Below are 12580 nucleotides of genomic sequence, written 5' to 3'. Positions count from 1 at the left end.
CTCAGAACTTCACAAAAATTGATGAGCACATGTGTCATAACATGGTGAAGAAGCATGCAGAGTTTCATGGAGATCGGACCATAGGTGGCGCTATAACTGTCAAAAAGGTCCCCTATTATTAGGTGTTCAAGCACGAAGTGCTGAAAACCTATTGTAATTGTAAGGATTTTTATTATTAGGTGTTCAAGCACGAAGTGCTGAAAACCTATTGTAATTGTAAGGATTTTTAGGTGTTCAAGCACGAAGTGCTGAAAACCTATTGTAATTGTACTGATTTTTATTATTAGGTGTTCAAGCACGAAGTGCTGAAAACCTATTGTAATTGCTATTTGAAAAAAAAAAAAACCTAAAACGCATCGTGCAGCCCAAACCGTAAGGCCTAGAGACTTGAAACCTGGCCAGGTGCTAGGGCCTCAGTTTGGGGAGAACCTATCAGAGTATGACCCCGATTGGCCCATAGGTGGCGCTACAGCAACCAAAAGTACTAAATTGCTCATAACTCCTAGACCGTTTGACTTGGAATCAAGCTTTTTGCACCACTGTGTTCCTTGGCTCAAGACGGACAAGATGTATATCTCGGATTCTTGATTTGAGCAAAAAAAAATTTGTTATGGCCAATTTTGTCCAAAACCTACTTTTGCGAACTAGTCCCTGGTTTTTTCCCTGATCGGAACCAGACCAGTCTAGGACAATTTTCTGGAGTCTCTAGATCAATAATTATCGAAAAAAAGTTGAACTTTGCCCTTTGGTTTGCTATAACAGGGTCATTTAGAAAATGGGCGTGGCAAAATACACTCAAAAGCCTATAAATCCTAAATAAAAACTCAGAACTTCACAATAATTGGTGAGCATATGTGACATACCATCATTAACAAGCATGCAAAATTTTATGGAGATCGGACCATAGGTGACACTATAACTGTTAAAAAGCTTTAAAACCATATATTTCCTATGGTAAATTGCCTGTTTTGGCTGTAAATGGTCTTTTCCATCAATTATCTTAGTGGTTAAATGTATGCTAAATAAAACTTAATGTCTTTTGATGCTATAAGTGCTTAACGGCCTTAAAGGCCTTAACTGCTTGAACACCGCTAAATGCTGCTTGCAGCTTTAATTATTAGGTGTTCAAGCACGAAGTGCTGAAAACCTATTGTAATTGCTATTTGAAAAAAAAAAAAAACCTAAAACGCATCGTGCAGCCCAAACCGTAAGGCCTAGAGACTTGAAACCTGGCCAGGTGCTAGGGCCTCAGTTTGGGGAGAACCTATCAGAGTATGACCCCGATTGGCCCATAGGTGGCGCTACAGCAACCAAAAGTACTAAATTGCTCATAACTCCTAGACCGTTTGACTTGGAATCAAACTTTTTGCACCACTGTGTTCCCTGGCTCAAGACGGACAAGATGTTTATCTCGGATTCTTGATTTGAGCAAAAAAAAAATTGTTATGGCCAATTTTGTCCAAAACCTACTTTTGCAAACTAGTCCCTGGTTTTTTCCTTGATCGGAACCAGACCAGTCTAGGACAATTCTATGGACTCTCTAGATCAATAATTATCAAAAAAAAGTTGAACTTTGCCCTTTGGTTCACTGTAACAGGGTCGTTTAGAAAAGGGGGCGTGTCAAAATACACTCAAAAGCCTATAAATCATAAATAAAAACTCAGAACTTCACAAAAATTGATGAGCACATGTGTCATAACATGGTGAAGAAGCATGCAGAGTTTCATGGAGATCGGACCATAGGTGGCGCCATAACTGTCAAAAAGGTCCCCTATTATTAGGTGTTCAAGCACGAAGTGCTGAAAACCTATTGTAATTGCTATTTAAAAAAAAAAAAAAAACTAAAACGCATCGTGCAGCCCAAACCGTAAGGCCTAGAGACTTGAAACCTGGCCAGGTGCTAGGGCCTCAGTTTGGGGAGAACCTATCAGAGTATGACCCCGATTGGCCCATAGGTGGCGCTACAGCAACCAAAAGTACTAAATTGCTCATAACTCCTCGACCGTTTGACTTGGTTCTTGATTTGAGCAAATCGATTCTTGATTTGAGCAAAAAAAAAATTGTTATGGCCAATTTTGTCCAAAACCTACTTTTGCGAACTAGTCCCTGGTTTTTTCCTTGATCGGAACCAGACCAGTCTAGGACAATTCTATGGACTCTCTAGATCAATAATTATCAAAAAAAAGTTGAACTTTGCCCTTTGGTTCACTGTAACAGGGTCGTTTAGAAAAGGGGGCGTGTCAAAATACACTCAAAAGCCTATAAATCATAAATAAAAACTCAGAACTTCACAAAAATTGATGAGCACATGTGTCATAACATGGTGAAGAAGCATGCAGAGTTTCATGGAGATCGGACCATAGGTGGCGCCATAACTGTCAAAAAGGTCCCCTATTATTAGGTGTTCAAGCACGAAGTGCTGAAAACCTATTGTAATTGCTATTTGAAAAAAAAAAAAAAAAACTAAAACGCATCGTGCAGCCCAAACCGTAAGGCCTAGAGACTTGAAACCTGGCCAGGTGCTAGGGCCTCAGTTTGGGGAGAACCTATCAGAGTATGACCCCGATTGGCCCATAGGTGGCGCTACAGCAACCAAAAGTACTAAATTGCTCATAACTCCTCGACCGTTTGACTTGGTTCTTGATTTGAGCAAATCGATTCTTGATTTGAGCAAAAAAAAAATTGTTATGGCCAATTTTGTCCAAAACCTACTTTTGCGAACTAGTCCCTGGTTTTTTCCTTGATCGGAACCAGACCAGTCTAGGACAATTCTATGGACTCTCTAGATCAATAATTATCAAAAAAAAGTTGAACTTTGCCCTTTGGTTCACTGTAACAGGGTCGTTTAGAAAAGGGGGCGTGTCAAAATACACTCAAAAGCCTATAAATCATAAATAAAAACTCAGAACTTCACAAAAATTGATGAGCACATGTGTCATAACATGGTGAAGAAGCATGCAGAGTTTCATGGAGATCGGACCATAGGTGGCGCCATAACTGTCAAAAAGGTCCCCTATTATTAGGTGTTCAAGCACGAAGTGCTGAAAACCTATTGTAATTGCTATTTGAAAAAAAAAAAAAACCTAAAACGCATCGTGCAGCCCAAACCGTAAGGCCTAGAGACTTGAAACCTGGCCAGGTGCTAGGGCCTCAGTTTGGGGAGAACCTATCAGAGTATGACCCCGATTGGCCCATAGGTGGCGCTACAGCAACCAAAAGTACTAAATTGCTCATAACTCCTCGACCGTTTGACTTGGTTCTTGATTTGAGCAAATCGATTCTTGATTTGAGCAAAAAAAAAAATTGTTATGGCCAATTTTGTCCAAAACCTACTTTTGCGAACTAGTCCCTGGTTTTTTCCTTGATCGGAACCAGACCAGTCTAGGACAATTCTATGGACTCTCTAGATCAATAATTATCAAAAAAAAGTTGAACTTTGCCCTTTGGTTCACTGTAACAGGGTCATTTAGAAAAGGGGGCGTGTCAAAATACACTCAAAAGCCTATAAATCATAAATAAAAACTCAGAACTTCACAAAAATTGATGAGCACATGTGTCATAACATGGTGAAGAAGCATGCAGAGTTTCATGGAGATCGGACCATAGGTGGCGCCATAACTGTCAAAAAGGTCCCCTATTATTAGGTGTTCAAGCACGAAGTGCTGAAAACCTATTGTAATTGCTATTTGAAAAAAAAAAAAAACCTAAAACGCATCGTGCAGCCCAAACCGTAAGGCCTAGAGACTTGAAACCTGGCCAGGTGCTAGGGCCTCAGTTTGGGGAGAACCTATCAGAGTATGACCCCGATTGGCCCATAGGTGGCGCTACAGCAACCAAAAGTACTAAATTGCTCATAACTCCTCGACCGTTTGACTTGGTTCTTGATTTGAGCAAATCGATTCTTGATTTGAGCAAAAAAAAAATTGTTATGGCCAATTTTGTCCAAAACCTACTTTTGCGAACTAGTCCCTGGTTTTTTCCTTGATCGGAACCAGACCAGTCTAGGACAATTCTATGGACTCTCTAGATCAATAATTATCAAAAAAAAGTTGAACTTTGCCCTTTGGTTCACTGTAACAGGGTCGTTTAGAAAAGGGGGCGTGTCAAAATACACTCAAAAGCCTATAAATCATAAATAAAAACTCAGAACTTCACAAAAATTGATGAGCACATGTGTCATAACATGGTGAAGAAGCATGCAGAGTTTCATGGAGATCGGACCATAGGTGGCGCCATAACTGTCAAAAAGGTCCCCTATTATTAGGTGTTCAAGCACGAAGTGCTGAAAACCTATTGTAATTGCTATTTGAAAAAAAAAAAAAACCTAAAACGCATCGTGCAGCCCAAACCGTAAGGCCTAGAGACTTGAAACCTGGCCAGGTGCTAGGGCCTCAGTTTGGGGAGAACCTATCAGAGTATGACCCCGATTGGCCCATAGGTGGCGCTACAGCAACCAAAAGTACTAAATTGCTCATAACTCCTCGACCGTTTGACTTGGTTCTTGATTTGAGCAAATCGATTCTTGATTTGAGCAAAAAAAAAATTGTTATGGCCAATTTTGTCCAAAACCTACTTTTGCGAACTAGTCCCTGGTTTTTTCCTTGATCGGAACCAGACCAGTCTAGGACAATTCTATGGACTCTCTAGATCAATAATTATCAAAAAAAAGTTGAACTTTGCCCTTTGGTTCACTGTAACAGGGTCGTTTAGAAAAGGGGGCGTGTCAAAATACACTCAAAAGCCTATAAATCATAAATAAAAACTCAGAACTTCACAAAAATTGATGAGCACATGTGTCATAACATGGTGAAGAAGCATGCAGAGTTTCATGGAGATCGGACCATAGGTGGCGCTATAACTGTCAAAAAGGTCCCCTATTATTAGGTGTTCAAGCACGAAGTGCTGAAAACCTATTGTAATTGCTATTTGAAAAAAAAAAAAAACCTAAAACGCATCGTGCAGCCCAAACCGTAAGGCCTAGAGACTTGAAACCTGGCCAGGTGCTAGGGCCTCAGTTTGGGGAGAACCTATCAGAGTATGACCCCGATTGGCCCATAGGTGGCGCTACAGCAACCAAAAGTACTAAATTGCTCATAACTCCTCGACCGTTTGACTTGGAATCAAGCTTTTTGCACCACTGTGTTCCCTGGCTCAAGACGGACAAGATGTATATCTCGGATTCTTGATTTGAGCAAAAAAAAATTGTTATGGCCAATTTTGTCCAAAACCTACTTTTGCGAACTAGTCCCTGGTTTTTTCCCTGATCGGAACCAGACCAGTCTAGGACAATTCTATGGACTCTCTAGATCAATAATTATCAAAAAAAAGTTGAACTTTGCCCTTTGGTTCACTGTAACAGGGTCATTTAGAAAAGGGGGCGTGTCAAAATACACTCAAAAGCCTATAAATCATAAATAAAAACTCAGAACTTCACAAAAATTGATGAGCACATGTGTCATAACATGGTGAAGAAGCATGCAGAGTTTCATGGAGATCGGACCATAGGTGGCGCCATAACTGTCAAAAAGGTCCCCTATTATTAGGTGTTCAAGCACGAAGTGCTGAAAACCTATTGTAATTGCTATTTGAAAAAAAAAAAAAAACCTAAAACGCATCGTGCAGCCCAAACCGTAAGGCCTAGAGACTTGAAACCTGGCCAGGTGCTAGGGCCTCAGTTTGGGGAGAACCTATCAGAGTATGACCCCGATTGGCCCATAGGTGGCGCTACAGCAACCAAAAGTACTAAATTGCTCATAACTCCTCGACCGTTTGACTTGGAATCAAGCTTTTTGCACCACTGTGTTCCCTGGCTCAAGACGGACAAGATGTATATCTCGGATTCTTGATTTGAGCAAAAAAAAATTGTTATGGCCAATTTTGTCCAAAACCTACTTTTGCGAACTAGTCCCTGGTTTTTTCCCTGATCGGAACCAGACCAGTCTAGGACAATTCTATGGACTCTCTAGATCAATAATTATCAAAAAAAAGTTGAACTTTGCCCTTTGGTTCACTGTAACAGGGTCATTTAGAAAAGGGGGCGTGTCAAAATACACTCAAAAGCCTATAAATCATAAATAAAAACTCAGAACTTCACAAAAATTGATGAGCACATGTGTCATAACATGGTGAAGAAGCATGCAGAGTTTCATGGAGATCGGACCATAGGTGGCGCCATAACTGTCAAAAAGGTCCCCTATTATTAGGTGTTCAAGCACGAAGTGCTGAAAACCTATTGTAATTGCTATTTGAAAAAAAAAAAAAACCTAAAACGCATCGTGCAGCCCAAACCGTAAGGCCTAGAGACTTGAAACCTGGCCAGGTGCTAGGGCCTCAGTTTGGGGAGAACCTATCAGAGTATGACCCCGATTGGCCCATAGGTGGCGCTACAGCAACCAAAAGTACTAAATTGCTCATAACTCCTCGACCGTTTGACTTGGTTCTTGATTTGAGCAAATCGATTCTTGATTTGAGCAAAAAAAAAATTGTTATGGCCAATTTTGTCCAAAACCTACTTTTGCGAACTAGTCCCTGGTTTTTTCCCTGATCGGAACCAGACCAGTCTAGGACAATTCTATGGACTCTCTAGATCAATAATTATCAAAAAAAAGTTGAACTTTGCCCTTTGGTTCACTGTAACAGGGTCATTTAGAAAAGGGGGCGTGTCAAAATACACTCAAAAGCCCCCCCCCCCCCCCCCGCGGATCGCTAATCTGTGAGAACCCCAACTTGAAACGGCTGTAACTCTTGATCCAGACCATCTAGATCCTTGTGGAAGAGCTTGTTGGAAAGGGCCCGTCCTCATCTAGCTTCGATTCGAGGTTGGTGCGATTTGGCCTGGGGCATTCCCGAGATATAAGCCCACAAATATATGCATTTAAACGGACATTACTCCCGCCCCCAATCACCCAGCAACACCGGGATGGTCTTGTTCAACAGAGCTCCTCTAACACTATCTAAGTTCTGAGTTTCCGATTTTTTCACTTTCTCGTTCCCGAGATATAAGTAAAAAAAAAAACTAATTTCCCGTCATTCATTTCAACCGTTTATGTAGGCTGTAAAACCGCTGTTGTCCACTAGAGGGAGCAACAGCATTAGACTTTTTTAATCTTTTTAACCAGTTTTCAGCAATGGCTAACAAACAAATGCTTAAAGATATTTATTATGTTGGAAATAATATTTATAATAAATAATATAATATTAAATAATGATTTATTAGAAAGTTTTATATTTTTACATCACAAATAAATATCTGAAATGCTTAAGGACCACAAAAAGAGATTTTCACAATATCATAACCCAAAATTGTGTGTGTGTGTGTGTGTGTGTGTAAGCATGCATAATGGAATTCACATTGAAAGACTGGTTTGCTTTAGTGCACAATACTGATTAAACCAAGTAGTTCAAAATAAAAGTGGTACTATAGCAATAAGTGGTCTTCTACTACCCTCTGTTGGACATTATACTTATTAATAGTCTTTTCACATGTGCTTTTGCATTCATATATTTAGACACTAAAAAATAACCTTATGTGACAATTACTATAATAACACAATCATATTTTGTCTTTCAATTCACTTTACTGTTCTGAAGCTTCACATAATTGCTAGCAACGTGGTAAATCATGGTAAATCACGATAGAAACATGGTAAATCACAGTAAATAATATTATTACATGGTGTATCATGGTTAATCATGGTAAAGCATGTTACAATCCTGGTAAATCATCCTATAACATGGTAAATCAAGGTAAACTAAGACAAATCAAGGTAAACTATGATAAAGCATGCTAGAATCATATTACATCATAGGCTACTAGAATGTGTTCAATTGTGGTAAATCATGCAAGAACAGGGTAAACCATGGTGAATCATACTAGAACTCGGTATATCATAGTAAACTATGGTAAATCATACTGTAACATAGTAAATCATTAACAATCACACTGAAATGTTGTATATCATGGCAAATCATGCTAAAACATGGTCTATTCCATCTATGATGTCAGTGGTTAAATGCTTGCTACATAAAACTTAATGTCTTTTGATGCTTTTGAGCTGAACTGTCTTAACTGTCTTAAATGCTTGAACACCGCTAAATGCTGCTAGCAGCTTTAATTTATTGTGAAATTATGGGGTGGGGGGGGGGGGCGTTTGTGGAGGATTAGTCTTTTCCTGGTTAACTGCTCAATGTATTCTCCTTAGTGAATGAAACAAGCTCTCCCTCACCAGCCGCCCCCCTCCCTCCGCTCTCTAGTGTGATCTGCGCGTTTCTGCCAGTCTTTCCTCCATTTAACGTTCTCTGAAAGCCCTTTATGTAACTCAACCTTACAGCCGGAGCAAATGAACGGCAGACTAAACAACCACAACAAGTGCATCTCCTCAGCCTAGCATTACCCACAAACCCCTGCTGACAGCTTCTGCCCACATGACTTCCACCCAGAGATAAAGAGCCCATCAACACAACATTTGAATATTCATGAGAACAGCATGTACTTTTGGTCTCACACAAACAAATTTGGAATAAAATCACTGTTCACCATGAACATTTTGTATATTTTAATAAGTGCATGGAAATGGTACCTTGAGAAAGATGAGAGTGAGGAAAGAAGGAAGACAGGGATTAGAGAAGAAAACCAAAAGGTAGAGAATGACGAGAAAACAGGGATGAGAGAAGGAAGAAAGGAAAAGAGGTAAGAGGAGGAAAAGAGAAGCTAGAAAAAGTGAAAGAAGAAAGGAATAAAAAAGGGAAAACTAGAAAAAAGAAAATGGAAAGAGAGAAGGAGAAGAGAAGGAAGACGGGGATGAAAGTAGGAAGACAGGGAAAAGAAAAGATATAGAAAGATAAGACAAAAGAAAAGGATGAGAAAAGAAAAAGGAAAAGAAAAGGTAGAAAATAAGAGAAAACAGGGATGACCAGGGAAAAAGATGGAAAATGACGGAAAGAGACTTTTTACTTAAAATAAAAGTACATAAGTGGTATTATACCACAGTGACCTATTAAGATAAGAATACCACTGAACAGTACTTTGATACCATGGTACTATTTAACCATATTCATGTATCATTGTACTTGTTTAAAAAGGGCTGACAGACGTCACAGAACAAACAGTTACTAAAAAACAAACAACATGCTCGAGAGGCTCATTCACATACAGCAAAAGATAACATTATTAGCACAGGCAAATTCAGCACAACTCTCACACGCGAGCAGAGATGTTGGAACGAAGAGGAAAGAGGATGTATACGTACTGCTGTAGAGAGTGTTTATCCAGGAGAGCCTGGGCAGCTCGCGAGTGCTCAGGTGCTCCATCCCCCCGCCTGCCGTCTCCTCCAGTGCTGCGTCTCCTCCGATCTCTTCCCTTACACTATCTCTCTCTTTACTCGCCCACAACTCGTCTGATCTCCTTAGTGATTATGGAGGGAAATGGACATATCTGAGTTTGAGATACAGAGCCGCTATGTGTTGCTAAGGAAAGATCGACGTGTCAGTGTGTGTCAGTTCGTACTACAGCTCCTCACATGTAATACAGGCTGGAGCCGCTCGCTACCAACCGTTGCTATGGGAAGGAGAGGCACTCCTCCCCCCTCTCTATCTCTCTCTCTCACTCGCTCATTCACTCTCGTTCAATCCCCTTTTCTTCAGTCCACTGCCTCAATTTTGTAATTTCATTCACTCTTATTAGGGGCCAAGCACTGAAAGTGCGTAGGCACCTCTTGAAATCGTTAGCGTTCTTATTATTATTATTCCGTTTCTTCTTCTTCTCCTTCCGTATGGAAGTCTATGGCAGCCCAAAGACCGCTTGCGGGAAAGTTATGAAATTTGGCACACTGATAGAGGACAGTCGGAACAGTCAACATAGCAAATTTGGAGTATCTAACTCAATCCCCTACTCCACCAACTGTCCAAAGTTGCACTCATGTTTATGCTAATAACTTTTTAACCTTAACCTCTTAACCTTCTCCAGAGCGTCGGCGCACTGAAGCGTTTTTTTTTTTATTTAGTTCAAATATACTATCAGATTTAATGTTATACCTTGACAAACTATACATCATTAAAAAGATATAAGACTCAAGATTCAGTATTTGACCACTATTGTATTCTGAGAAACTTATAGTGACAGTTATGTCTTAATTTGTGTCAGGAGTTATGAAATGAAAAAAATGAGTCGATACCTTTAATATGAATTATGAGCGTCAGCTGGTCCATTCATAAAAAACACTCCGTGCTGTCGTCATGACAGCGATTCACAAAACAACGTCCCTGAGGGCTTTTAGCTCAACAATGTGCAGATGTGGAGAAATATTGATATATTCTCATAGATTCACATCATATTTCTATAGACAGGAATAATATTTATTGAATGTATACCCAAATGCGTCGATGTAATCATAATGATCGCTTCTTACTGAGATGTGCTGTGTTTTCCATTCATACCAATAGCATGGGGGCGCTATTATGTCCAATAAAAGTCCATATATGGATCATGAAGAAGACCCATAGTCATGTGACATTCCAGGACGTCACTGAGTGATACAGAAAGTACAGAGATCGCTGTAACATGCAGATAAAGATGTTTTGAAGACAATAAACATGATTGCAATGATATTTGAGTTACCTGTGTTCTTCAAGCCATGCCAGGTATTTCATAATAATAGATTATGTTTATAATGTAATGCTAATCGATATAGATTTCATCATCGTTCAGAACACTAAATAATACATTTTCTGTCTGATTTTTTTTTTATCTGAAGCCAAGTTAGATCACAGAAGATTATTTAAAACACTAGACTTGCGTTATATAGTGAGTTTGGAGCGCAAACATAGTTTTAATCTCATAAATGGTCGTGTATTGATGGTGTGCTAAGCTAACATGCTAGCGAGCCCAGGCGCACCTGCCACGAGCAGTTATTGTTTTATGATTTTTTTCTAAATAGGAATGCTTACTGAAATGTTTCAGTGCATTTGATACCAGTTTCAAATATTTAGTGAGAACTTTGATAAAAGAAATTAGGGTTTGAAACCCTATGAATAGCTTGTGAATAGCCAGTCGTTAGTAGCTATAATGCAGACAAAAGAAATGCATATTTAGAGCCATAATAACCAGTCTGGAGAGGTGTAAATGTGTGCAGGGGAGACTGAGACTGAATGGGGCACCACAAAACAATAGAGACAATAGACTGAATAGATGACTCAGAAGATGACTAAACATCAGTTTGCTAATAGAGTCTAATCAAAATAAAGTAATTTGACATGATCTTGAAAAACATTTAACTAAATACAGAGCTTTATACTTATCATTTTCAGATTTTAAATATAAAATGGTCAGACATGTGGCTTTAGCTGCAGTGCATTTCTAGATTGCTCCAGGGCCAACTTCAATTTTATTTTCATGAAGATGTTTCATAAAAATAAATTTCTAATAACTTTACAAAACTTTGAAGCTATTTAAAATAGTTTTTTTCATTATGACAATAATTAATTCTACATTTACAATAAACAACCAGGTGTCAGCTTTCAAATGAGATCATACTTGTGCTTTTAGTGCAAAGGGTTCATGAACTGCATCTGTTTTAGTTTGGGTATGTCATTTCTGGGGATTTTTCAAAAGTGGGCTTGAAGCTTAACAGGTTAACGGCTAGAAACAAAATATTTTTTCCTCTGATTCCTTGGCTCAAGACGATTAGATTGCACCCTATGATGTCATTTTCCTCATGAAAATTTTTCCGGAATTTTGAATTTTTTGAAAAACCTACTTTTTCGAACTCATCATAGATGGTTGCTCCGATTTTCACGAAAATTTAACCAGATCATCTTAAAAAAAAATTGTGATTTAGATTTTCACCTAAAACAGCTGAGAAAAAATTTAAACAAAGGTTAGCCTTAAGGTGCAAAATTGTGTCAAATATTCATGTCCATTGTATATTGTCATTAGTGTAGCGATATATAAAACTTACACAGAAGTCAGTGTCAAATCAAGCGGCTTTCTGTTGGTCAACGCGGATGTCCGACCTCGAGAGATTGAACAGAATAAATTAACTGGAGAAGATTTCCACTCCATAGAAGGTGGAGCCTCAGAGCACACCTACCTATTACATAATTGCCACGGACCAAAGGTAGTTTGAAGGGGGTTACCAGCTAGAGCAAACTTTTCTGGAAAGTTTGCTTTGGCAATCTGTTTTGAACTCCCGAAAGGAACACAAATCGAACTGTTCAAAATGACATCACACTAGTTCGTTCTTCAATTTCGCTTGAAATCAGGGCCTTTAAAGTAGAAATTGAACCTGTGATTCCAATGGAAAGAAACACTGACACTTTTTTTTTTTCATGATTAATACTGTAAAGTTGCTTGCTTTAAAGCAATCTATTGTATAAAGTGCTATATAAATAAAAGTAACGTGACTTGAAAGGAGTGCCGAATTGCAGAGCTTGTGCAAACATGTCCACATCGCTATGATCAGATGCTTTCTTAATTGTTTTCTCACCGCTGACATTTTGTTTGTGTGTTTATATTGTTATTGAGAGGAAAATGCATAGAAGAATGAAAAAGAACTCCACAATGAGTATATTGGGGCCTTAAGTC

General features: G+C 39.0%; 1 protein-coding gene across 2 annotated transcripts in view; it reads right to left on the bottom strand.

Annotated features, from left to right (window-relative positions):
- The window catches only part of abr (ABR activator of RhoGEF and GTPase), a 490805-nt gene that overhangs the window by 360071 nt on the left and 118154 nt on the right, over positions 1 to 12580 (bottom strand). The window contains exon 1 of one of the 2 annotated variants that reach the window (XM_056236049.1): positions 9249 to 9486. The exons of the other annotated variant lie outside the window; for it this stretch is intronic. Coding sequence (XP_056092024.1) covers positions 9249 to 9309 — 61 coding nt within the window. The 5' untranslated portion in view covers positions 9310 to 9486. Of the gene's footprint in view, positions 1 to 9248; positions 9487 to 12580 lie in introns of those variants that run through there. 2 annotated transcript variants of the gene reach the window in all.

The sequence above is a fragment of the Rhinichthys klamathensis genome, unplaced genomic scaffold (genome assembly GCF_029890125.1).
Source record: "Rhinichthys klamathensis goyatoka isolate OS25496 unplaced genomic scaffold, OSU_Roscu_1.1 h1tg000019l_1, whole genome shotgun sequence".
Taxonomy (NCBI): Eukaryota; Metazoa; Chordata; class Actinopteri; order Cypriniformes; family Leuciscidae; genus Rhinichthys; species Rhinichthys klamathensis.
Note: the sequence above shows the minus strand (reverse complement) of the source record. Positions and strands in the feature narration are given on the sequence as shown.